A 27948-nucleotide genomic window follows, 5' to 3' on the forward strand; every position below is an offset into this window, starting at 1 on the left:
CAGAGGGACACAGAGGATCTGAACGGGGCTCTGCACCGACAGCAGAGAACCCGATGAGGGGCTCAGACTCACAAACTGTGAGATAATGACCTGAGCCGAAGTCAGAGTCTTAACCGACTGAGCCACTCAGGTGCCCTACATCTCCTTCTTTTTAGTTCACACATCAGACTTAGATTGGCTTATAGGAGCCAATATGTAGATCAAATCCGAGCTTAAATACATTACAGTTGTCCTATGAAGGGGCAATGTGTTGGTAGATGGCATCTGTGTGCTTCTAAGATTGACACCCATCTGTGTCTGGGCTTTGTTCTGATTAAATTACACTCCTGCCATGCTGTACTTCATGAAAGAACCTACCTGATAGGTAAAATGTCTGAATAGCATTGTCTAATTGAGGAGATATTTTGACTAAAGGAAGCATCCCCCCCCCTTGTTTTATTTAGTTATGTATTTTTCTACCTCTATCCCTTCCTGTACCATGTCTCAGAATGTCAGAAAGAATATCACCCTGGACAAAAGAGGAGCCTCGTTGTCCTACTTGGTTTTTACTGGAAATCTGAAGTGTTTTCACCAAAGCCTTCTACAATGGCACCTAGGTAGTCCTAGCCATTGAGTGACTTTTAGTTTATGTAATTGTAGCAGACATTTAAGAGTGCCCTGATTCTCTTCTGGTCCTTCAAGTGCATGCCCTTGTCCCTGCTTACTAAACGTGATACTTCAGTGATTTTGGTACAGGCAGGTCACATCCAGAACCAGAAGGGAGTCCCAGGAGATCAGCTAAGAGGGTCCTTGGTTTTACATAGAAAAGCAGTCAAACCTGAGCCAGCAGGAAGTGAAAGCAGAGTTTATTGAAGATATATATAGATACCGATGGAACACCCAGGGCACTTGGAAAGGAAAAGAGGGAGTCTCATCTTCGCTTGGGGTCTGGGGTTTTTATTGGCAGTTGTGGTCTGCTGCACGTGTCTTCTCAGGCATCCAGAAGCTGGTAAGAACAAGGATAGGGTCCAGGTTTTTTTCAGAAATCACTCATTCCCTGAAACCAGGGGTCTTGGTCTCAAGAGAACTCCAGTGGCCTGGAGTAGGCATATGATGGCTCTGCTCAGTCTTTCCTTAGATATAATCTACTATGCTGGAAGCCTCCAAAGATATCATTATATCTTTGTCCCTTACAAGGAGGACATATGTTATTTACATTACAAGGCATGTGTAGATGGGGTGGGGTTCAGGTGCTCGCAAGAATGGAAGCCAGAAAAGAAGCAGCTTTTTCTCTCACGGGGTTCCTTCCAATTCCCTGTCTCAATGTGATCATGCACATACTGGAGCAGAACCAAATTAAGTTGTCAAATACCTTGTGAACGCCCAGATAAGAGTTCTTTGGTTTAATTATTTTCCCAAGTAACTTATATGCCTTTAAGCTTCCCTTACGTTTAGCATCCACAACTACTTTACGTACTTAACGTATATGATACAAAAATGTACTTAAGGCACATACTTGACCTCAGCGATTTTTTCTTTTACTTCCTATGAATGAACATTCAATAACAATTAACTTTTTGCATCTTTTTTTCATTTTTTCTTTACCCAGATGCTATAGCGGGGCTTGAGTAAAGAGATGAAAATACCCAGTCCTTAAACTCTGAGTATTCATTACCCCACCTTGAAGGTAACGATTTAGGAAACAGAGTAGATTCAACAAAGTTCCCAGGCTCAGGGTGGTGTGGGACCCAAACTTAGCGAGTGCTAGAGGGAAGAAAAGCCCCTGGAGGAAGTGACTGAGTTGTGAATGGTAGCACTACAGCCCAGCCATACTGGTTTTCTTTAAATTCCACAGAAATGACGTGGTCCTGTCCCGCTGGGGACCCTCTAGTTGCTGATCTATCTGCATAGAATGCTTTCTCTACCTAGTGCATCTCTCAACGAATTCCTACTTATCTTTTAGATCCCAGACTAATTGTCTGAATTTGCAAGAATTACTTTTCAACTTCTGTTTCGCTTTGGGAAGCAAATTAATGCTCAGAGACTGGTTTGTCTTTGCCAGCAATGTATTTAACGTAGGTTCACGGTGGGAGTTTCACTAGGCAATAGCATACACGATAATGTCTCCAAATAAGCCAATAAAGGATAATATACTCCAGTGAATGATAGATTAATCACACTAGTGCTCCAGGCAGGGAGAGATGAAAGGAATGGAGTTCAAATTTAGTCGAAGTGCACCTTTAGGGGAGCTGGTGCTCAGGAGAGACGGTTCAGCCAATCCTGAGCTGACGTCCGGTTGCCAGTGCAAAAGTAACAGTCCCCTGTTGCTAGAGCACGTTGCTAGGGAATGACAGAATCACTCATCATGAGCATCATGGGCAGGATGATCTTCTTCACAGGCTGCTGCTACCTGGCTATTGGCTTTTGCCACCGCCAGTGGAAGAGTCACCGTTACCAGGCAGGAGCTTATTGACTCGAGGTCACTGGAGAGATATTATTGTAATTAAATTTAATTTTTAAAAAAAATTTACTATTGAGTATAGTTGATGTGCAATGTTATATCAGGCTCAGGTGTGCAGCATAGTCATGTGACTACTCTGTGCATTACTCAGTGCTCGCACTAAGTGTAGTCATCATCTGTTGCTGATACTGTTACTACAATATGAATGGCTATATCATCTACACTATATTTTTTTCCTCCCTGTGACTTATTTATAACTGCAAGTGTGTACCTCTTAATCCCCTTCACCAATTTTGCACACCTCCCCCGCCCCCACTTCCCCTCTGGCAAACAACAAAACTCTGCATTTATGAGTTTCTTTTCTGCCTTTTGATTGCCTGTTTATTCACTTGTTTTTTGAGATTCCATATATACATGAAATCATATGGTATTTGTCTTTCCCTGTCTGAGTGACCTCACTTAGCATAACGTCCTCTATGTCTGTCCATGTTACTGCAGGTGGCAAGATCTCATTCTAGTTTACAGCTGAATAATATTTCATTGTATATATATACTACACCTTCTTTATCCATTCAGTTATTAATGGACACCAGCTTGGCTTACATGCCTTGGTTATTGTAAATAATGCTGCAATACACATAGAGATATATATTGTAGCCTTGCTCAGACAGAACACTCTTAGGTGGTCCTCACAAGAATCAATATTTAGAGTCTAAGTACTCCTTTGCCATAGTTGATTCTTCATGTGTGTTTATTAATAAGCTCCCAGGGGGGCCCTTCATCAGTTGAGCTACTGAGTTATTATCAGTAAAAACATATGAGATAACAAAATCCCGAAAAACCTATTTCATCCTTATATCCTTATATCCTTTTGATATCCTTATATCAAGACAACTTTACTCTCAAAAATAATTTTATTTTGTCATAAACAAGTGGATTTGAAGTAATCTCAAACAACAATTTCCTTCACTGTATTTGAAAAATGTACTTTGGTTTTATAGTGTTTAGCATTTCTTTCTTTCTTTTTTTTTTACATTATGGGTAATTATAGTTTTCTAAATAATCTAAGTGTTAATTAAAATTGTAACTTCCATTAGGCAATGAGATTTATTAGCAAATAAACTGCTGGATTCACCATGAAATTCAAAGCACATAAAGGTACTTAGAAAATACTCAATAGCATTTAGAAAATTAAATTCATACACAAATGAAAGACTGAAGACAAAAATTTGGCAAACTTGGAATCTGAAAATTTCACACAAATAAGGAGTACCAACATAAATTCAAGATATAAAATGAAGCCTGGAGTATTTAGGGAATGACACATTTTGGCATGATTGGTACATGTTATAAATACTTATTGAATCACACGATTATAGCCAAAACAATTCTGATTTCCATGATTTATAGTGTAAGATTGTGAGAAAAAAAATGCATACATATAAGTTTTCAATGAAACCACTGTATATTTTTAATTATTTTTCAGAGCTTTGTTCACATCTTCATTCCAGAGGCTGTAAATCATAGGATTTAACATGGGAATCACAAGGGTGTAGAACAAGGAGGTCATTTTGTCTTGATCAGAGTAGGAAGAACTTGGCCGGAAATACATAAAGAGCAAGGTCCCCTGGAAAGTTGCAACAGCAGTTAAGTGGGAGGCGCAGGTGGAGAAAGCTTTGAACCTCCCCTCAGCAGAGCGGATCTTTATCACTGCCAGGATGATCTAACAGTAAGACACAAAGAGCCCTGAAAGGGTAATCAGCTCAATGAAGCCAAAAATGGTGAATATCACTAACTCATTAACTTGTATATCTGAGCAAAACAACAAAAGGAGAGGTGGGACATCACAGAAGAAGTCGTTGATCACATTTGACTCACAGAAACATAAGTGAAATATTAATATTGTATTTACAGAAGCATCCACAATTCCCATCATGTAAACCCCAGCCATGAGCAGAAAGCACACTCTGCTGGACATGTTGGCCATGTAGAGCAAGGGGTTGCTAATGACCTTGTAGCAATCAAAGGCCATCACTGCCAACCGTAGACACTCAGAATCTACAAAGGTGCAGAAGATCCAGAATTGCAGAGCACAGCCATAGAAGGGAATTGACTTGTTCTTTGCAGTGAGGCCTACCAGTATCTGGGGTCCAATTGCTGTAGAATAACAGAAGGAGAGGTGGCTGAGGAAGAAATACACTGGTGTGTGAAGCTGGGAATCCATTCTGATTAAAATGATCATCCCAAGGATTGCAACCAGAATGATGAGATAAGCAACTAGAAATGTGATAAATAGGGTCACTTTAATTCCAGGGTTATTGCTAATTCCCAGGAGAAGGAATTCATTCACAGAAGAGCAATTTTTTTTTCCATCCATTCTTCTTTATTCTTCCAAAATGCTACAGAAATGATCAAGAAATGGTAGAACAAAGTTTTAACTCTCAGTTTTAACACTCAGAAAAATAAACACTCAAAAAAAAAAAGTTTTAACACTCAGAAAAATACCATCTGTAAATCACAAAGGATTTATTTCAACACATTATGTTCTTTACGGTCTTAATCTTGAGACAGTAGTCCCGACAAGTTTCATGGTTATGTTGCTGGCAGAAGTTAAAGTGTTTGGGTATAGAATTTAGAGAAAGTTTGATTGTAAATTTAGGTATCGTCCATAAGATATATGATTTATGTGCACTTTCGTTGCTTTATATCAGTAGTCAGTCATTACAGATCAAATATAATACACAAGTAACACCTCAATTAAAAACAAAGTTGGAATATGAATTCTTGTGTTTTAAAAATAAATATCTCATTGGGGTGCCTGGGTGGCTCCGTCAGTTAAGTGCCTGACTTTGGCTCAGGTCATGGTCTCAAAGTTTGTGAGTTTGAGTCTCACATCGGGCTTTGTGTTGACAGCTCAGAGCCTGGATTCTGCTTTGGATTCTGTGTCTCCCTCTTTTTTCTGCCCTTCCCCTGATCACACTCTGTCTCTCAAAAATAATATATATATATATATATATTTAAAAAAAAATTAAAAAAAATACCTAATTGACCATAAAATGATTACATTTATTGAATTCTCTAAGAATCATAATTTGTTTGGGACATCTAGGTGGCTAAGTGGGTTGAGCATAGGACTCTTGATTTTGGCTCAGGTCATGATCTCATGGTCTTGAGATTGAGCACAGAGTTGGGCTCTATAGGGAGAGAGTGGAGATTGCTTGGGTTTCTCTCTTTCACTCTCTCTCTCTGCCCCTCCCCCACTCACGAGCCTGTGTGCACTCTCTGTCTCTCAAAATAAATAATAAACATTTAGAAAAAAGAAACCATGATTTATTTAAGACTTATTAAGTTTGAAACAATGAACATATCTCTGATTTAAGAATAATGAACAATATGTTTGTGACTATTTTCACCCACATTGTTTTTAGTATTTACTGAGACATTCGATATATCTTAATAAACCTTTCTCTAGTTATATATTACTACTTTGCCACGTTTATATTACATACATGCAAGAGTGGTCTCATGCCAAAAGACATTTATCTTGACCAGTAAAAAAAAGAATATTAAAAACAGGTGGATACAGCAGAATTTAACACATACATTTCCATCTCTGGATTTTAAAACTGACTTGTTGGTTAAAAATAAAGAGGAAAACAAGAGTAATAAACATACCTTTGATTTATAGGCTTCCGTGTGTGTGTGTGAGTGTGTATGCATGTACCCGTCTTTCTACTGATATATGAAAACTGAAATATGGATGATAACTGATTTTCTTTTAGATTTCAGTAAATATCATATGTGATTCATATGGGTTCAATTTACACAAATTAGTATTTGTGTAGTGATATCTCAACTATTACTGGTAAAAAAAAAGTAGAAAAAAATCTTAAGTTTGCATATACCCTTTCACAGTGAGTAAAAAATCTCATATCTGTCTATCTATATAAATTTTGATTAGGATACAAATAAGTAAAACTGTTTATTTGCTACTCAAAATGAATGGATTCACCCTACTTAAATGAGAAATACCTCTTTTTTTTGCCATTTGATTGCAGATTAACCAAAGGAAATGAGTAAAATAATCATTTATACTTTTAAAAATATTTGATTCCTCATTTTTCCAAATATAAACTTTTTTTTGGTTGATTATTTAAATTTAGTGACTCAGAAACTACCTGTGATGGGCAAGCCTTTCTGTGCTGGCCCCTGATAGCTGAATGCTGCAGACAGATTGTATTTTATTTTTACTCAGTGTCATTTGGGATTTAAATATCTCAGGCCTCTGTGCTCATGCTTCTATATTATACAGAAGCATCCAATTAGATATCTAGTTCTGTATTTTCTCCTGTGAATGTTGCAACAATTTCCACAAAGGCTGAATTTAAATTCTTTGCTCTTGCACCAAATGGGTCATCGTTAGGAAGGTAAAATGATTTTGATAGTATGATTCATTGTTACCTTGAGTCTATACCATCTTCCTCCAATCAGATCGGACTTCTAATGAAACTCAAATAGGCCTCCTACTTAATTACTTTGTTAATTACTATCTATTCCATTAAATATATTAAATTAATAAGTTTGAATTACTTTATGACTAAGGGTGTCTGGGTGTGTCAGTCAGTTAAGTGTCTGACTCCTGGTTTTGGCTGAGGTCATGATTACATGATTCATGGGTTCAAGCCCCATATTGACCTCCATGCTGCTGGTGTGGAGCCTGCTTGGGATTCTTTCTCTTTCCCTTTCTCTGTGTCCTTCCCTGCTACTTGCACTCTCTCTTTCAAAATAAGTAAATATGTGAGGAACAAGTTTAGGAATTCCCTGGGCTTGCACCAATGTGTTAAAAAGGCACAAAGAATTACAAAGCCATAGGATGCTCACACCCAAGTTTAGGTAAACAAGATTAGGGGAATAAGGATAAAGAAGGGGAGCGAAGGCCCAGAATAGAGTTGGGGGGGGGACAAAGGCTTCCAGAATAGTGAAGGGGGGCAAAGGCCCCCAATACAATGGTATATGAGGTAAGCAAGATTAGGTAGTCAGGGCGAAAGCGTCTCCCAACTTAGTAGTATAGCAGAAAATTGCTTTCACAGGAGGGAAGGACCAAGTTAGGTAAACAGGTAAATAGGGCTATAGACTGCTGCTGCGCTGCATGTGAAGCTGCCCAGAGTGGAGCTGATTAGCAAAAGAAAAGGTGCCTTGTTGACCCTGAAGTTACTGACTCTATTTGTCTCATCCCCTAGGCTGGCTAAGATAAACAGAGGTGGTGCCTCATGTCTGCTGTAAACAAGCTTCTGCCTGGCTGCCAGTGCCAGGATTTTGTTTTGTATTAACCCAAACCCCTAACCCTGAATGTCTTCAAGACCCCCGTTTCCTTCACATCCATGAGTTAATGTTCACAGTTTCATCGTCTCTTTGTGCACGTCCATCACCATGTTTATAAGCCTGCTGATCCTAATAAAAACAGGACAAGGACGCTTATTCGGAGATCTTGTCTTTTTCTAGACATTGGCCATCTCTTGCATTTTAATCCTGCATCTTTTTTCTTACTGGCCAAGAAGGAACTTTAGACTTAGAGTCTATGACATATATACACTTAAAAAATATCTTATGACCATCACATCCACTATACATAGCCTACTTTTTCTTGTACTATCTTTATTTTATTTAGATATGTATCTTTTACTACCTTGTAAGCTCTTTCATAATAACAACTGCAATTGGCTAATTTGTGTATATCCTGCAGCCCTAGCACCAGCACTTGTACAAACTGAAACTTTGTTCTTAAGTATTTTAAGCGGATAGGCTGGTGGGTGATAAATAGTTGGAATAAAGAGGCTCTTTTGGACTGTTTCAGCTAATATAGATCATAAGTACATGTGTGCATGAAAAAGGTTTAGGAAAAAACAAGGTTCTATTTGTTCTTTTTTTATTTTCAAATTTTCTTTTAAATTCTAGTTGGTTAACATACAATGCAATATTGGTTTCAGGAGTAGAATCCAGTGATTCGTCAATTACATAAAACACCCAGGGCTCATCACCAGTGCCCTCCTTTAAAAAATTTGTTTATTTATTTTTGAGAGATACAGCATGAGCAGGGGAGGGGCAGAGAGGGGGAGACACAGAATCTGAAGCAGGCTCCAGGTTATGAGCTGTAAGCACAGATCCTGATGCATAACTCAAACTCATGAACCATGAGATCATGACCTGAGCTGAAGTCAGACACCCAACCAACTGAGCCACCCAGGCGCCCCTCAACTATCTTTTCGATTAGTTCATTTTGTTCTGTGTGTACTTGCAAGTATAAGAAAAATTCATTCACACACACTTATGTATTTAATTTGAATATATGAAAAACTAATAAAAAATGAGAAAATGAGAATTTTCAAGGTTCTACAACTGATTGATGGTAGTCGTGTTTAATTAAAGATGATTTCAAATTCTTTGACATTTGATATCACGGACACATGATATCTTTACCCCTTCCTATTAAATTGGGCTGGACTTTGACTGCTTTGATGAATACAGTATGGAAAAAATAATTGTCATTCTGGGACCAGCTTTCAAGCGGTGTATACTTTTTACAAATGTAATTATTTTAATGAAGTTAATAGTAGTCAAAACTAGAAACAAAGAGATGTTCACAAATAGGGGAATAAATATATTAACAACATTGTAAAATCATTAAAAGGAATACATTGGTGCCCTTTGTATTGGTGTAGAAGCATTTGCAAAAGACTACAGTTAATTGGGAAATTTAACATGCAATGAATTATACAGTATTATACACTATTTTATGGAAAGCAAATGATGATCATATACTCACTAATGAATGACCATGATGAGAAAATAAGAAAAAAAAGATGTAGCATACTTGAGATGGATGTGTGGAATGAAGTAAGGAGGGGAAAAATTATCCACTAAGAAAATAAAATTAAAACCTACGTAAAATAATCTCATTAAAATGTTTATATGTATGTGTGTATTGTGTGTGTGTGTTTTCATTTATGTATTTAAATGAGGGTATGATTTCCTAGTTTTACTGAGATACAATTGACATGTAACATTGTATAGTTTTCTCTTGCTTTCTGAAAGTTTACATGGAATTAGTATCTAAAATCTATAAAGAACTTACCAAACTCAGAACCCAAAAAAATAAATAAATCAGTTAAGAAATGGGCAGAAGACATATAGACAACATTTTTCTAAAGAAGACATCCAGATGAGTAACAGACACATGAAAAGATACTCAACATTACTCATCCTCAGGGATACACAAATCAAAACTGCAAGGAGATAGCACCTGTCAGGTGCTAAAATGAACCTGTCAGGTTGGCTAAAATGAACACAGGAAACAGCAGATGTTGGTGAGGATGTGAAGAAAAGCAATCCCTTTTACACTGTTGGTGGGAATGCAAACTGGTGCAGCTGCTGTGGAAAACAGTATGGAAGTTCTTCAAAAAAGTTAAAAATAAAAATACTCTATGACCCAGCAAATGCACTACTAAGTATTTACCCAAAAGATACAAAAATACTGATTCAAAGGGCTATATGACCCCAATGTTTATAGCAGCATCATCAATAATAGGCAAATTATAGAAAGAACCCAAATCTCCATCAACTAATGAATGGATAAAGAAGGTGTGGTGAACACACACACACACACACACACACACACACACACACACAATGTAATATTACTCAGCCATCAAAAAGAATGAAATCTTGCCTTTTACAATAATGTGAATGGATCTAGAGAGTATGACGCTAAGTGAAATAAGTCATTAGAGAAAGACAAAATACTGTATGATTTCACTCATATGTGGAATTTAAGAAACAAAACAGATGAACATAGGGGAAGGGAGAAAGAGAGAGTGGGAAGCAAACCATAAGATACTCTTAACTATAAAGAACAAACCAAGGGTTGATGGAGGGAGTTGGTGGGGGGGATGACCTAAATGGGTGGTGGGTATGAAGGAAGGCACTTGTGTTTTGCAGTGGGTGTTGTCTGTAAGTGATGAATCACTCAATTCTACTCCTTCAGCCGATATTACACTATGCGTTCCCTACCTAGAATTTAAATAAAAATTTGGAAAAAAAAGTACATTTGTGTTGTACCACTTCATTTTTACAAAAGACCCACAATTGTATTTGTTTTTGCTAATTGTCTGATGTGCAGGAGTCATTTAGCTAGTTTCTTGGTTTCTTTCAGAAGGAATCGTACCATGTGTAGCTATGCATTTGGTGTGTCCGTGGGAAGCAGGGTGTTGAGCCTCTTATGTCACCATATTTAAAGACTTGCCCTTGGCCCTGATAATACTGCATTTGGAAGCAGCTATTTGCCTTTAGTCTTTGGGAATGTGTGAGAAGGATATGATGTAGAGAGACTAAAATGAGGGTTGAAGTAGACAGGCTAGAATATATAAAGCCTTTTAATGTGGTGTTTCCTATTTATGTAAAAATGCCAAGATAGTCATTATAGGCCATCTGCCCAAGCTTCTATTTGAGTCACGATTCCTTAAAAAATATTTTCCAGAATGTGTTGTTCAATTTCATATATTCAGACATAGGAGGCCCACGATTAATTGAATCTGTCAATTCTATTTTTGTAATTCCATTTTTAGGGATTAAAATGTCTTATTCTTTAGTTAAAAACCACTCGATCTGATAAAACAGCCAATACGTAGATCAATCAGCCTTTAGATGCTATAATATATAGCTGACATAAGGGAGAGAGATGGGTTAATCTGATTATAAGTTTACATACTCTAAATTAGTAGTAATCCAGTGACAACCCATTCTTCTTGAACAATTTATTTCAAACGATATTTTCTACTGTGCTGCTACTTATAAGTAAGAGCTCCATAAAAGTATGTGTTAAATGGAAAAAGATCATACTGGTGGAAACCCTTGAAGCACTTTATAAAAAATAAAACAAAATTCTCCATAGATATTTTTTCAGCATGATACTTTGTGAGAAGTCACAGCATCCTATAAATGCTCCTTTGAAAACCTGAGAATCTCCTCGGGCTTTACTTCCATTGTGAAATGTTTTCATACAAAGGCATTTTGCAATCGCAGCTAAAAAATTGAAGACATTCACTGGTTTTAACTTCTACAATGGAAATGATTAATTAAGAGTGTCTTTGAGTCTTACGTGGTCCTTCAAATATATGCTGTATATATGGCGTCTCAATAAGTGGATTCAGTGCTTTTATTTTCAGAAGCTAGAGCAGAGACAGATGAAATAGATAAATAGCAAGAAAGAATATGGTATGTGGTTTATGTATGAAACTGTTAGGATATTCTTTCTATGCTACTTAATGATTAGCAGGTATAGCCTTTTTATAGTCATTTCTATCACTCTCTCTCACCCACACAGGGAGATAGATAGATGAGAGAGAGATGATACATAGATATGTAGATAGATAGATGATAGATATATACATATAGATAGATTTAGATAGATATATAAATATCTCTCCCTCTTTTCCTCTCTCTCTCTTTATATATATATATATATATATATATATATATATACATATGTATATATCCGAATTCAAGTCAAAAATATTTTTTGGCCATATTTAACAGATGGGGGTTGCTTTTAAAACTTATAAATATGCATTAAATACATACAGCATCACCATAAAACCCTTATTCTGAGTTCCGGTCTTTATCATAAAAAGAATATGGATCTGTGTTTAACTGGAGAAAAGTCGACCTGAACAAAAATGACTGATAATGTGTTATTTCTTTCTGAAACTGAGTAAGAAGAGAATATACCATTTTTGTTCGATAGCCCTTAGGACTTACATCTCTAAAGTCTGTCCTGATTCACTATGTGGTAACAATGTGTAGTTAATTAAGATTTGTCTCCACAATAAATGATACAATTTTGTTTACCAGAGGGGAACATTTTTATTTTTATGAAAAAAATTTAATTTAATTTAAATTAAATTGAGGGAAAATTAAATTAAATTAAAGGAAAATTAAATATAAATAAGAAAACCACAGCAATATATTATTATCTAGAACTGAACTAGTGATATTTTTCTTAGATGCAAGAAGGACACACTGACTCTCTTTTTCCCCCCGAAAGAAGAGACTAAATGTCCCAGGTGAAAAGTGCCTTCCCTGTACCAGAAGGGACAGAGACATCTTTATCACCAGAAAAAGTCAGATTAGAAAGGGCTGTATAAAGAAACCTTTATCACTTCCTTACTAATTTGCTCCCCGAAGCCCAAACTTCTTTGACTTTCCAGTTCTTCACGCTGTATTTTTCCTTTGTGTAGAATGTATAAAAGCTGCCTGCTTTGGTCACTGAGTCTTGTATTTCTATGAGCTCTGAGCATATGAAATTACACATTTTTCTCCTGTTAGTCTGTTTTGTGTCGATTTAATTATTAGACTGACCAGAGAACGTGGGAGAGAAGTAAGGAAAATTTTCCCTTCCATATTATATGCAATTTTTTATATCATAAATAACTTGAGATAAATGAAAGTGTGCATCCATAATTCATCAGATGCTGTGTTTCTATATGGAAATCCTTCAAAATGGACTTAAGGGAAGAAAGACCATTTTTTCATATATTACGTCTTTCACTACTATAAAATATCACATATTTAATATGCTATCTTATGTATTCTAACTGGTTATTAACAACCTTCTCATATGGATGCAGACATGGGCATCTGGAGTCTCACAGATACTAGGCTTTTCTGGATGCAATACCCTTGCTCTCGATAGATTCCTGATGACAGCATCAGGAAATAAATCTCTCTCCAGAAATAATTCTCATGGCTAATCTCAGGGACTGCTCAAGTGTGTTTACCCTAAAGTCTCATTTGGAAATGAACAAAACCGGGGATGACAGATTTCCAGGATTCTAAGCAACTTCAAGTTCCTCTAAGTTGGTTCTCTAATGCAGCAGGATTCCAGCCTGTGTGATTGTTGGCTGAAGGCAGCATATAAGGAGGGTCACCAGATGGAAGCGTGGTCTGTAATATATATTAAGCTGAACTCTTGAACATCGCTGACATTGGTGTGATGAGAAAGTAATGTGGAAGGTGGCTGCATTGCAGGATTCCAGAGAGTAAATACATAATAATAAAATCAGTGGCCTCTGAATTTGTGTACTGTGGTAGCCGCAGGGGATGCTCTCTTTAGTGGCCATGTTCTGAGTGGCATTTTACAGCATGCTAATCAAGACAGGACACCTAAATATCACAGCTTGCTATGCATTCATTGAATATCTACTGTTGATAAATGTCTCCAGATAATGTATAATAATCACGCACATCAGCTGTATTTTCTGAGCTTTAATGCAGTTCATTTAACTGCTCCTAAACCAGTAAATGCAAAACTTGAGGAGGAAAGAAACTAAGATGTGTTAGGCATATACTAGCTTATGTTCTTGAGTAGTCCGGTACTTTCCTGTTTAATCAGAAACTTTATCTGGGACTTAGCAGGAGCACAGGATTTCTTCTGCTTTTTTTTTTTTCTCTTATTAGTGTATTGTTTTTGTTTCTTGCTTTCTATAAAGCTAGAACTCTCCACAATGAAATTAGTATACTTTTAAATTTGGGAAAAATGATTCTCAGTGACAATTTTTGATGCTTTCATATATTCTTTGTCATTCTTTGTGTGATGGTCCCAGTACTAAGGTAACAAAAGTATTCATGTGGGAGATACTGTTGAGGCAAGGCTCAAACCATGTAACTAATTGCTACTAATTGCCCACCAGTTAAAATTAAGAAACAGATTCATTTTTGTTACCCCAGACATTTTCTGCCATTGTTTACTTCCTTGGTACTTATTCAGAGGATGTGGAATTGTCCTCAGTCCTTTCTTCTGATTCTTTTCAAATTAATTGTTTCCTCAGATGCTCCCCTGTGTAGAGGGATGTGAAAATCCCACAGGTTCCATTTTGTTCAACCAGGACCTAACTTTAGCCTCTAAAACAGGGTTTCTCCTCAAGACCATGTAAACTGACTTCCCTTGACTCTCCTCCTTCCCATGATTTAAATCTGAGCTTGTATAGCCACATTATTATTATAACTTAGGTACCCTAATGGATCTTGGTTTTCTTAAAAATGGAGTTATAAAGGGACACCTGGGTGGCTCAGTTGGTTAAGCATCTGACTCTTGATTTCGGCTCAGGTCACGATCTCCCCTGTGGTGAGTTCCAGCCCTGTGTTGGGCTCTGTGCTGCCAGTGTTGAGTCTGCTTAAGATTCTCTCTCTCCTTCTCTTTCTGCCCCTCCCTCACTCTCCCTCTGTCTCTCTCAAAATAAATAAACTTAAAAACAACTGGTTAAATTGTTTTTAAAAGAATAGAGTTGCAGGGGCGCCTGGGTGGCTCAGTCAGTTCAGCGTCCCACTTCAGCTCAGGTCATGTTCTCACGGTTCATGGGTTTGAGCCCCACATCGGGCTCTGTGCTGACATCTCAGAGCCTGGATCCTGCTTCGGATTCTGTGCCTCCCTCTCTCTCTGCCCCTCCCTCAATTTTCTCTCTCTCTCTCTAATATAAAATAAAGCATAAAAACTTAAAAAAAGAGAAAGAGTTATAAATAACTGAAAAAAGAATGTTTTTAGGAGAAATTCTATACATCAATTATAGGCAAGCGAGAAAAAATTATGTATAATTAGGGGTTTCTGGATCACCTTGGTGATACTCAAGCAGTAGGAGGTAGGCAACCATCTACCTAAAAGATCACCTTCTTCAGAAAATAGTTGTCCGTCCTGTCACATTGAGTATTATGACAAAGGGTTCCTGGCATGATGATGGTACCAAAGTACACTGAGTTTCCCTGCTGCTGGAGGAAAGACTAGAAGTTCCTGCAGGTGGATAAAGGCGTTGTTCTGCAAGCAAGTCAGTATTTTTAATAACGTGAAGAATGTGTACTAAGATATTCTATGACATGCCTGCACTACATCAATTTTACAGATATATTAAGAACACATACTGTGTACAAGGAACTGTTAGGTTAAACAACCTAGGTTGTTAACCTAGGTTAAGCAACCCTGAGGTTGCTTACGATACGGTAGAAAATACATTATGTGTTTGGGAAATATATTTAGAGTATAATCTACTTATAGAAACTTTCTCAGGATGTATACTGCAGTTATTTTCAGAAACAAAAATTTCCTTCACTCCAAAGGAGAACGTTACTAGCGTCTGTAGAAATCGTCCCGAGAACCACCGCAAGGTGACGTCTAGCAAGCTAGGTTAGTTTTAAGTTCTTAAAGTATACACAGCTTTTACACGTTTTTGGTTTTTTTTTACCTTGCTCATTTCGTGGAGCAGTATGTTTGTGAAATTTCTCCGTGTTGTTGCACATGGAAGCAGTGAGTTCACTTCCTGCTGTGTCGTTTTCCAGTGTGCTAACATGTCATGAAATAATTTATCTCCTCTAGAGCAACAGTCAAACTATAGCGCAAAGTATGTTTGGACGTGAGACACTTCCTATTTATATACGGTCGAGGATTGTTTTGGCAATACACGGACAATCCTAAGGGACTGTGACTAAGAATTTATGGCCTGCAAACCCTAAAATATGCCGCATTTAACACTTTAGGAAAAAATTTTGTTAACTCTTGTCCTGTTGTGTTGATCTAAGTTGTTTTCAGTTTGATGCTAATGATAATAATGCAATGAGGAATATTTGCACACATGTCTTGGGCAGACATACTCACTCATTTCACAGCATAAATCTGGGAATAGAGTTTTTAGGTCATAAGACATTTATATGGCCAGCACGAGCAGACATAAGCATACGGTTTTGCAAAGTAAAATGCCAATTCTGCTTTCTACTGTCAGTGTGTAAGAGCTACGATTGTTCCGTATCATCATCAATACTTGGCATTTCAATTGTTTACATATTTTGCTGTTCTATATGCGAATCAGAATATACTACATTTACATATTCATTTTTATTTTCTTGAATACCAATGAAGTTGGATATCCACTCTCTGAAGTGTCTAGGAAATTCTGAATTTGCATAACTGGCCACTAAAAAGGGTCACACTGACAAGTACTTGGCTCTCTGAAATTGGTATTATCTACCTGGCTTCAAATTTAGGGAGAGGTAACCCAAAATTAGTTGAGTCAGTCAATTCTATTTTTGGAATTCCATTTCTGGGGTGTAGAAGTTCCTATTTCTTCGTTCACACCCACTAGATCTGAAAAAACAGTTAATATGTAGATCAAATCAGTCTTCAGAAACTGGAAAATATGGTGGCTGTCCTAAGGGAGCAATGCTGGTTAATCAGATTGCATATTAAAATTCTCTAATTTTAAGTAGCAATCCACTCACACTCTCTTTTTTTGGACTTAAGTATTTTAAGCAATGTTTTCTTCCATGCTGCTGCTCTTAATTTTAAAAGTGCCTGTGTTCATTGAGAAAATATGGTACAGATGAAAACCTTTCAAACCTTTTATTAATAAATAAATTTCTTCACAGTTTTTCTTTTCCAGCATGACACCCAGTGACAGGTCACAGGGTTCCACAAATGCCCTCTGAAAAAGGAGAAGAATTGTTTCTTCCACTCTAAAATGTTTGCTCACAAAACTATTTAAAAGTAGCAGCTACAAAATCTAAGAAATTCAGTGGTTTTTAGCTTCAACAATTGTAATGGATAATTAAGAGTGTCTTTGGGTCTGATATGGTTCTTTAAATATAAGGACATTCCCATGCTATTTCAACAAGTTGTTTTAGTCATTAGAAATTAAAACAGAGAAAGTTCAAATAGACCAATATCAAGAACATACACACATAAATGCTCTTTGTTTCTAGTGTAACTAATATGTAGGTGTTTACAGACTCATTATCTTGGTATCCACAATCATTTTATGTACTTCCTTAAAAGTTATAGAAAACAAAATATAATATAATATAACATAATATAATAATATAATATAATATAATATATAACATAACAGTATAATAATAAATTGCATATATATATATATATATATATATATATATATATTCTGACTACATACTTTACAGTTATATAATTGTGTTACTAATTTCTAATAAACATTCAAAAATGTTGCCTGGTGTTTTTAATTTATCATTTAATTTTTTTTTTCCATTTTGTGTCCCATACAGTAAGCAGTTACTTTGGATAATACAAACAAAATGTTCAATTCTTTTTTAAATTTTTTAATGCTTATTTATTTTTGAGAGAGAGAGACAGTGTGAGTGGGAGAGGGGCAGAGAGAGAGAGGGAGGCAGGGAATCTGAAGCAGTCTCCAGGCTCTGAGCTGTCAGCACAGACCCCAGAATGGGGCTCGAACTCATGAACCATGAGATCATGACCTGAGCCTAAGTCAGACACTTAACTGACTGAGCCTCCCAGGTACCACCCATGTGCCCCCAAAGTGTTCAATTCTTGACAAAGAATTCTCCCAACCACATATTAGAAGCAATTATTTAGTAAACAGAATGATATTAAAACAGTGTTTAAGGGAGAGGTTTTACTATGTATTACAAAAAGAGACATTTATCCAGGACAGAGAAGAGAAAAGAAAGGAAAGAAATTTCCCTGGAGGATTGGTAGAGGAACTGATTTTTGATAATTACAGCACAATGATGCCCAAAGCCCTTTCCGCTGTTCTTTATAACCTAACCATTTTGATTCCTTTTCTTCTCCCCCACTTTCTTGGGATCAAATTGACATATAACATTGGGAATTTTTAAAAGGGTACAAGGTGGGTTTTGATATATGTCTACTTGGTGAAATCATCATTGCTATAATGTTAATAAACACATTCGTTGCCTTACGTAGTTACCAACTTTATATCGTGTTGAGAACATTTAAGAACAAATTCTTAGCAAATTTCAATTATGCAATACAGTATTGTTAATTGTAGTCACCATACTGCACACTATGTCCCCCAAAGCTTATTCAGCTTATAACAGAAAGTTTGTACTATCTGACCAACGTGTCCCCATTTTGCCCACTCCCCAAGCTCCTGGCAACCACTGTTCTACTCTCTGCTTTTATGAGTCCAGCTTTTTTAGATTCCACAAACAAGTGAGATCATACAATATTTATCTTTCTCTGTCTGACTTATTTTACTCGGTATAATGCCCTCAAGGTCCATCCATGTTTTGGCAACCACAACTTCTTTACTTTGAAAAGTCATGACTTGGCCACCTCAAGACCTCTCTAACTGTCAGATACACTGCCTACTATCTTTACTTCTCCAGGATCCAACTTGCATCTTTTGAGACTCAATATCTCCAGCCAATGAAGCCTTTCTTTTATACTAGATTTAGACATTTTCTGTGGATAAAGCCCCCTGTTTTTTTACTTCATGATGAATTTGAAAGTTATGAATTATTTGGTGCTTAGTTAGGTAATGTTGGTTACCTTGAGTAGATTACAAGATTCGTTAGTATAGAAACTACTGGATATGCCATGGGATACAAAGCATTTAAATACCCAAGTTCACTTAGTAAGCACACACTCAATCTAAGTATAATAAATTAATGTTTGAATGAATGAATGAACAAATAAAAATCTGGCAAAATGAGAAAAGTGAGAAAAGTTTTCCACAAAGAAGGAGTACCGTATACAAAATCTAGATGCATAATAAAGTATGATATATATAAGGAACTGCAATATTATTGTGATAGGGCTTCAAAACAAACTCATTTTATTCAATTAAAGTTTTCGAGACAACTTTATTTCTCTTCTGTTATGCAATATAATTTTATATAAACTATAACCACAAAGTATGTGTGTGTGTGTGTGTGTGTGTGTGTGCATGTGATATTTAAAACCATCTTTTAATTTTTATTTTTTTCAGGGCCTCTTTCACATCTTTGTTCCTCAGGCTGTAAATCAGTGGGTTTAACATGGGAATCACAAGGGTGTAAAACAAGGAGGTCATTTTGTCTTGATCAAGAGAGTAGGAAGAACTCGGCCGGAAGTACATGAAGAGCAGGGTCCCCTGGAAAGTTGCAACAGCAGTTAAGTGGGAGGTGCAGGTGGAGAAAGCTTTGAACCTCCCCTCAGCAGAGTGGACCTTCAGGACGGATAGGATTATATAACAATAAGAGATAAGGACTCCTAAAATGGTACTCAGTTCAATGAAGCCAAAAAATGTGAATAATGCCAACTCATTGATCTCTGTATTTGAGCAGGAAAGAAGGTAGAGTGGAGGTAGATCACAGAAGAAATGATTAATCTCCTTTGATCCACAGAAACATAACCGGAATGTTAGTGTCGTGTGTATCAAAGCATCTGCCGTGGCCAGCACGTAAACCCCGGCCATGAGCAGGAAGCACACTCTGCTGGACATGTTGACCGTGTAGAGCAAGGGGTTGCTAATGGCCTTGTACCGATCAAAGGCCATCACCGCCAGCAGTAGGCACTCGGAATCAGCAAACGTACAGAAGACCAAGAATTGCAGAGCACAGCCAACGAAAGGGATTGATGTGTTTTTGGCTAGAAGGTCTACCAACGTTTTGGGCCCAATAGCTGTGGAATAACAGAGGTCACAGAAAGAGAGGTGGCTAAGGAAAAAGTACATTGGCGTGTTCAGCTGAGAATTCATTCTAATTAGAATAATCATTCCGAGGTTTGCAAAAAGATTAATGAGATAAATAACAAGAAACATTGTAAATAGGGTTGCTTTCATCCCAGGGTTATTGGTAATTCCCAAGAAAATGAAATCAGTCAAGGATGAACAATTTCCTCCATCCATTCTTCTATATCCTTATCTAAACTTTTGAGAACATGACCAAGACGATGATAGATACACATGTAACTCTTCCGACAGCCACAAAATACCTGTAAGGCAGAACACAATTTCTTCCCTCAACTGTCTTTTATACTCATAAAATTACTTGGTCAATTCTTTAAAGAGGCATCGCTACCTCTATGGTAATAATAAAAATATCTACGATAGGTGGTTAAGAAACTTTGATATAAATCTAGATGTCATTTAGGGCACCTGGGTGGCTCAGTCGGTTGGGTGTCCAACTCTGGATTTCAGCTCAGTTTCTCACGGTTTGCGAGTTCATGTCCCACATTGTGAAGAGTACTGTCAGTGCAGAGTCGGCTTGGGCTTCTCTCTCTCTTTCTCTGCCCCTCCCCCTGCTGTCTCCCTCTCTCTCTCTCTCTCACTCTCAAAATAAGCAAGTAAATAAATAAATAAACTTTATAAATCTAGATGTCATTTATGAGGGATGCAACTTTCAACAAGCTCTTTAATTCCTCCAAATATCACCTTCCTTTTATCAAGGATGATATTTGGGTGAATTGATATCTCATACATCTTCAAAATAACCTGAAGAAGCACGAATGTTAGGCCATAAGATGGAGGACTAAGCCTTTTCTCTGCTTGAAAGTATTCCATGGACACACACACAAAATGAGTATATTTATTCTATTCTTTAAAAAAAACATGATCGGCTTAAAAGATGTTTTTATATTAGTTTTTAGAAACAATGAGCATATCACACTAATAACAATGAAAATAATTATATTCCTGATCCTGGGGTGAGTTGTCTACAGTGTTTGCTAGGACAAGGAGTAAGAATTACTGACTTTTTTCAGGAAATGTATTATTGCTTTGCCAAAATACTCATTACCTGTTTGTGGAGTGGTCTGATGCGAAGGAGGAGTCTCTTAACCAAAGAAAAGGGCAAAAAAAAAAAAAGAAGTTAACACATACATTTGCATGTCTTTGGATTTTGAATGGACTTTTATATTAAAAAACGAAAGTAAGATGAGGAATGATAAACACGTCTGAGTGATACAGGTTCTCTTCCTTGTGTGTGTTTATGTGTGTGTCATGTATTTGCATGTGTATATATGTCTCTCTCGTACATAAGAATAGAAAGTGGACAATGGACTTGCTCTTTAGACTGAAGTAAATACGGCATGTGGTTCACATGGAGATGCGTTTGTGTATGTTGTTATTTGTAAAGTGGTGCCTACATTATGTTTAAGTAAAACCAAAAAAAAAAAACTGCTTAAATTCATGTATATACTTACCCAGCAATAACAGTAATAGAAGCTTTCCTGTAAACCAACATCCAAATAAAATAAATAAAAAGTTATATTGTGAATACTAAGCTCAGACAGATTCAGTTTTGAGAAGAAAATATTTTTGTCCATTAAACTGCAGAGTTTATTTCATTGAGTAAGCAGGCAAAAAGATGCTTTTTTAAAAAGAACTTTTTTTCCTAAAAATTTAAGTTTTTAACCCTATATTCTTTAAATTACAACCTAAAAGCCTACCTGAGATGAGCAGGTCTTTGGTGGTTGAACAATAGGAAGCAGGCATTTTATTTTAGCAGGTGCATTTGGGACTTAAATCTGTAGCTACTGCCCTTAGGCTTTGATGTTAGGCAAACATATCATTAATTATATTCCTGGTTCTGTATATTCCCTCTGTGAATTCGGAAACAACTATAGCAAAGGCTGAACTTTAATGCTTCACTACTGTTACCAAGTTGATCTCTGCCAGGAAGAATACCCCAAATTATTTTTATAGTATGCTTCAGCTTCTCAGAATTTGCATCATTCTTCTCCAGTCAAAGAGGAAATCTAATAAAACCCAAGTAAACCCCTCCTTAATCATTTCTAGCTCCTTTTGATTGTTCATTTTGTTTCTTCCATATTTGAAATATTCTCCTTCCCACCGTATTGAGGCATATTAGCATAATTTGATAACATTTTCTTTTTATTGAAATATAATTGATCGTTGTAAAATTCACCCTTTCAAAGAATGCAGTTCTTTGGTTTTTAACAAGTTTTCAAGGCTGCTCAGCCATCACCAGTATCTGACGCCAGACCTGTGAGAAACCCATACCTGTTCATTGCCACAGCCCTTGCCCTCCTTCCCAGCAACCAGAACACTAATGCACTTTCTACTCTGCCCACTCCAGACATCTCAAATAAACAACATCAATTGTGTTGTGTCGAAATGGGCTTCTTTCCTCCAGCCTAACGTTTTTAAGGATCATCCATGTTGGTGCGTGATTCAGAATTTTGTTTCATTTTATGACTGAATAATACTTCACTGTCTGGATATAATACATTGGTTGATTCATTCATCAGTTGGATGCACTTTATGGATATAATACATCGGTTGATTCATTCATAAGTTGGATGGACATTTTGGGTTGTTTCCGCATTTTGGCTATTGCGAATAACGATGCTAAAAATATTCTTGTCCATGGTACTTGGCTTGCCGGGCTGCTTTCCTCAGGGAGCCTGGTCTTCTTCCCATCCCCTGACCACATGCAAGTCACCATTTCATTGACTTTAGGACTCCATCACATTCTCTACACTTAATACATTCTTTACTAAATTCTGTTCCTTTTATTCATATGAAAATTCATCTACTACATTTTGTAGATGTACTACATTTGAGTACATTGTACTCAATGTACATTGTACTCATTGAGTACATTGTACTCAATGAGTACATTGTACTACTACATTTGAGACTTCAGGAATAAGACCAGTGTTTGTATTTGTGTTCTAAACTATCTAGTATAGGGATTTGCAAAAGTCATGGCTTTCTAAATATTTATTGTTGGGTGTTTCTGGCTATTTAAAATGGAAGATGAAGTGAAAATATTAGTAATATACTAGATTTGGGTTTGGGGATTTTTTCTATTAATATACCTGCTATGTACAAGGATAATGCATCTAAGGAAATTCACATAGATGCTGATAATTCTAAAAAAGCCGAGAAAAAGATGTAGCCCTTCTCTTATTATTCCTAATGGTCCATTAACAAAAACTTTGCTTCCCTCCTTTGTAATTTTAGGGTCTTTGGTCTTTGTTTAAAAAGAAAAAAAAGTAATTCTTCCAACAGGTAACACAAATTAGTTCCATTGAACCAAATGCCAAGACAGCTATCTGGTCACTTAAGACCCTCATGCTCCTTAGTGAACAGGCAAAAGGGGGTTCTCTACCAGTTGGGGTGATTGTTCCTGAATATAAAGGGAACATGTGATGTTTACCATAGAGCTAAGGTAGCAGGGAGTGTTCCTGGAATGCATGAGAGCCTCCGGGGCACCTTTTATTTTTTTTTTTTTTTTTAAATTTTTTTTTTCAACGTTTATTTATTTTGGGGACAGAGAGAGACAGAGCATGGACGGGGGAGGGGCAGAGAGAGAGGGAGACACAGAATCGGAAACAAGCTCCAGGCTCCGAGCTATCAGCCCAGAGCCCGACGCGGGGCTCGAACTCACGGACCGCGAGATCGTGACCTGGCTGAAGTCGGCCGCCCAACCGACTGCGCCACCCAGGCGCCCCTCCGGGGCACCTTTTAGAACGCTCAAATCCATTATTAGAATGTTGATAGAAAACCATAACGGCCCCAAATAGAACTAGCAATGATATCTATACTTGAGGGATATAGGTTTGGGCCACTTTACAAGGCAAGAAAGCAAGACAATGGGGTGCTTGTTGAAGTTAAGGGGAATTCGGAGGAGGTTGCAGAGAAAAGGAAATTCTATGTTTGAACGGTGATCACGTGGCCAGTAATGAAAGCATTACCGTAGGAGTTATGATTGTGTTTTCCTTTTGTTTCGAGATAAATATGTTAACTAATATTCCCGCCTCGCCTATTCCCCTACTTCCTTCCATAAGATAGCGTGAGAAGGTTTAGACTTCTATCTCAAAATTTCCACAAGTTATAGGCTGTCAAAGGTGTGTGACTTAGCTAGAAGAACCCTAGGTCACCCCCGTAAGGATAAAATGGCACATGAAACTTTGTGTAGCCTCTTTTTTCTTTCAGTTGTATGAGTGAATCTGTTAAAAGCAAGCATGTGTTTGCTGTTGTCTGATTTGAAAGATGGATGTGATTATAAGAAAGTCCCTGAATGGCATGCTGAAAAGGAGTGGATTATTTGGGATCTTGCCGTCAGTGTGTCTATAGATGCATTTTCTAAATTGTTTCAATGCTGTTTCAGGTTGGAATTGGTACAAAATAGGAATTTACATGAGGGTTGGGCATAAATCTCCTGTTTCCATAATGTTTACAGTGGTTCTGTTCTTATTACTGAAATGATGATTAAGCAGCTTCAGTAATAGCACAAGGACCACATAGACTTCAGCAAAAACCACAGAGGAAGGCTTAGCTAAATGGGCTGCCGTGGAAAGTTTGACCATTCCGGGCCTGAAATATAAATTCAGGCCTTGCTGCCTATCATACAGTCTTGGGGATTTAGCAGGTGGCCTGTTGGTAATGAAATACTGTATGTTACCAGTAGGAAAAGCAGTGTAGGCCATCTAGAAAGCTCAGCAATTAACAGCAGCTCTGGGGACCTTGAAAACATACTGATACCCTGTATTTTTAGTTATTCCTTTACTTGGAAACTGTTAAATTTTCTCATAAGTGGCATAATGTTTGGTGATATAACTGTTGAGCACCAAGACATAGTGATGTAGGAAAAATAAGATTTTCACAGGCATCTGGGTATGTAATATTGCGCTGTAGACATATCACTAACAGATAGTTGCCTATGTTTGTTTTAAGTAAGCTCTATGTCCAGCATGGAACACAACGTGGGACCCGAGATCCTCACGACCCTGAGATCAAGACCTGAGCTAAGATCAAGAGTCAGACACGTAACTGACTGAGTCACCCAGGTGCCCCAGATATTTGCATATGTTAAGTGTTTAGTGAACATGAAAAGCCGTTGAGATATACTTATCTAATACTGCTTTTTGTGATTCTCTATAGCCTTGGCCAAGTAATCCTTGGCTAAGGAAATATAAACTTAATATTAGAGTATGGTGGTGGGTATGTAGCTTTGAGTGACTGTGCTCTCTTTTTAGTAAATAAAACAACAGACATGCTCAAGAGAAGCATTGTTGGTCAGAAATCTAAAGAAACGATTCTTAGAGGAATTTAAAACAGAATGTTTTGGGCTGCATCTTGTGGACTTTCACAACAAAGAGTACATGGGTTTAAATGTACTTATAAACTTTAATACTTCTGAGTCAAAGCTTATAAATATTTATTATGTAGAGAAAAAAGAATAAAAATAACATACAGAAAAAAAAACACATAAGCTACTGAAATACATTTTGCATGATACATGCCTCTAATTTCAGCCTTCAAACATCCCACAAGGGCATATGGGTTGATCTCCCAAGAGGATACAGGTGATATATATTGGAGAGCCAATTCTGTTTTTGAGAAGACCAAGATGTTCCTTCCATACCTCTAGTAATACTTTGGTGTATAAAAAAGAAAAAAATATAGGAAGACAAAAAGTTTGCCTTGCAGTTAACCTATATTCTTCAAATTGCTACTTAGAAAAAATTTTCAAATTGCTTTGGAGTAGAATGGGGGTAGATTAGCAGCGTATTATTGAACTGAACTTAAGAAAGTGTACTTGATTTTGTATTAATGCTTCTATGACCTCCCTACCTCTCACCATCTCATCATACAGTGTACATTTGGATTAATGTTAGCTATAATACAAATATTTATAATTAACACCTGTCAAGTACTTAAAAATTACAGGTGTTATTCACAGCATTTGCTCAGTTATTCATCCAACAATCACTGACATGCATACTTTATTCTCCCCATTTTTCAGATAAGTTAACAGGCATAGAAAATGAATGAACTTGGGGCACCTGGGTGGCTCAGTTGGTTAAGCCCCCTGCTCTTGACTTCGGCTGAGGTCATGATCTCATGGTTGGTGAGTTTGAGCCCCACATCAGACTTTGCACTGGCAGCACAAGCCTTCTTGGGGTCTCTCTCTCTCTCCCTCTCTCTCTCTGCCCTTTCCCTACTCAGACTTTCTCTGTCTTTCTCAAAATAAATAAATAAACTTAAAAAAAAAAGAAAATGAAGTAACTTGTTCAAAATGCCTCTCACTAGCCAAGTACAGAGCTTCCATACGAACCAATAGAATCTGGCCTCCTTCTTCATCCAGTAATCTATCATATAAATGAGATATATTACAGACACACATGCGCGCACAATCACTTTTCTTAGGTATTTACTATATCCCTTAAGACAGCCTGATAAAACACATTTTAGTATTAACTCCAAGCTAGCGATCATTGAACAGTAGTCTATTCTTTAGCAGCAATTTTGAAACTTCTAAATGTTTTCTTACATCGTGGGTTATGACTTGAATTTGACTGTATGAAAAACAAATGTTTGATAAAAATCCCTTGTGTATCTGCTGATACATGTGTTGCAGGTTCCCAGTTAGAGTTTGTAACTGGGGATTTAGGTGAATCTCCGAACTTTATAGCTCACGAGGCATCTACCTTTAATCGTACAGCTCTCTTAGCGGCATCTTTGACATCTTTATTTCTCAAACTATAAATCAATGGATTCAGCACTGGGATGATGATGGTGTAGAACACGGAGATAATTTTATCAGTATTAGGAGAATATAGATAGCTGGGCCGTGAGTAAATGAAGAGGAGAGTCCCCTGATAGATGGCCACTGAAGTCAGGTGAGAGGCACATGTGGAAAAGGTTTTCTTCCTCCCACTGGAAGAACGGATCTTTAAGACTGAGCGAAGGATGAAAAAGTAGGAGATGATGATGACGATGAAACAGATAATTTCCACTGAGCTGCCATATGTAGAGAGAAGCCACTCATTAACTGATGTGTCTGTGCAGGATAACTTAAGCAGTGGGGGGAGGTCACAGAAAAAATGATTAATGACATTTTTATCACAGTATTTCAGAATAAATGCAAAGGACGTATGAACCAGGGAACTCAGGTTGCCTCCAATGTAGGACAAGACAATCAACCATATACAGATGTCCCGAGACATCACAACCATATACAGTAAAGGGTTACAGATGGCGACGTAGCGATCGTATGCCATGGCAGCCAAGATAAAGGATTCTGTATCGGCAAAAGCACAGAAAAAATAAAACTGGAGGGCACAGCCATAATAAGAGATAGATTTGTTCTCTGAGAGGAAATTGATGAGCATTTTGGGAACAATGACTGAGGAGTAACAGAGGTCTGCAAAGGATAAGTTGCTAAGGAAAAAATACATGGGGGTTTGAAGGTGAGAATCAGTCCTGATTAATATCATCAGTCCAATGTTCCCTGTTAAAATCATACCATACAGTGTCAGAAACATGAGGAATAGGACAATCTGCAGTTCAGGGCGGGTCGGAAACCCTAAAAGAATAAACTCAGTCACCAAAGTGTAGTTTCCATCTATCAATTCCATATTCTGTGTTGTTTTCTTTCTACAGGAATTCTAACGTCCTAAAATGGTATATCGACGGAAAGAGAAAAACAGATAAAATTACAAGGTTATTTTATTGTTTCCTTGAACAAAGAAACAAACAAGCAAATAAAGAACCAAACCCAAACTCCCTTTCAAAAATAAACTCTGAGAAATAGATTTCAGCATTTAGTAGCTATCAGATTCCATGGTTGCTAGTTTTATCTTATTTGCTTGATTATTGACGAGTTCTTCCATTGGATAGTTGGCTTCTGAATGTAAGGATCTGGTTTTGCTTACTTTTTTT

General features: G+C 37.1%; 3 protein-coding genes across 3 annotated transcripts; all 3 read right to left on the reverse strand.

Annotated features, from left to right (window-relative positions):
- Window positions 1-3911: 3911 nt before the first annotated feature.
- Window positions 3912-4817, reverse strand: LOC125146653 (olfactory receptor-like protein OLF2). The gene is given in 1 exon segment (XM_047823361.1): window positions 3912-4817. A coding segment is annotated over 1 exon segment (906 nt).
- Window positions 4818-19227: 14410 nt separating this feature from the next.
- On the reverse strand, window positions 19228-20160 carry LOC125177207 (olfactory receptor 5W2-like). The gene has a single exon (XM_047879322.1). The coding sequence runs from the start codon at window positions 20158-20160 to the stop codon at window positions 19228-19230; it is 933 nt and encodes a 310-aa protein (XP_047735278.1).
- A 6539-nt stretch (window positions 20161-26699) lies between these two features.
- Window positions 26700-27644, reverse strand: LOC125147104 (olfactory receptor-like protein OLF1). Its single transcript, XM_047824099.1, has one exon. It carries the CDS (start codon window positions 27642-27644, stop codon window positions 26700-26702), a length of 945 nt encoding a protein of 314 aa, XP_047680055.1.
- Between the last annotated feature and the right edge of the window lie 304 nt (window positions 27645-27948).

The sequence above is a fragment of the Prionailurus viverrinus genome, chromosome D1 (genome assembly GCF_022837055.1).
Source record: "Prionailurus viverrinus isolate Anna chromosome D1, UM_Priviv_1.0, whole genome shotgun sequence".
NCBI classification, from domain to species: domain Eukaryota; kingdom Metazoa; phylum Chordata; class Mammalia; order Carnivora; family Felidae; genus Prionailurus; species Prionailurus viverrinus.

Coding starts and splice junctions, on each gene's coding strand:
- LOC125177207 (XM_047879322.1), bottom strand. CDS start 20,160: ATGGATGGAGGAAATTGTTCATCCTTGACTGATTTCATTTTCTTGGGA.
- LOC125147104 (XM_047824099.1), bottom strand. CDS start 27,644: ATGGAATTGATAGATGGAAACTACACTTTGGTGACTGAGTTTATTCTT.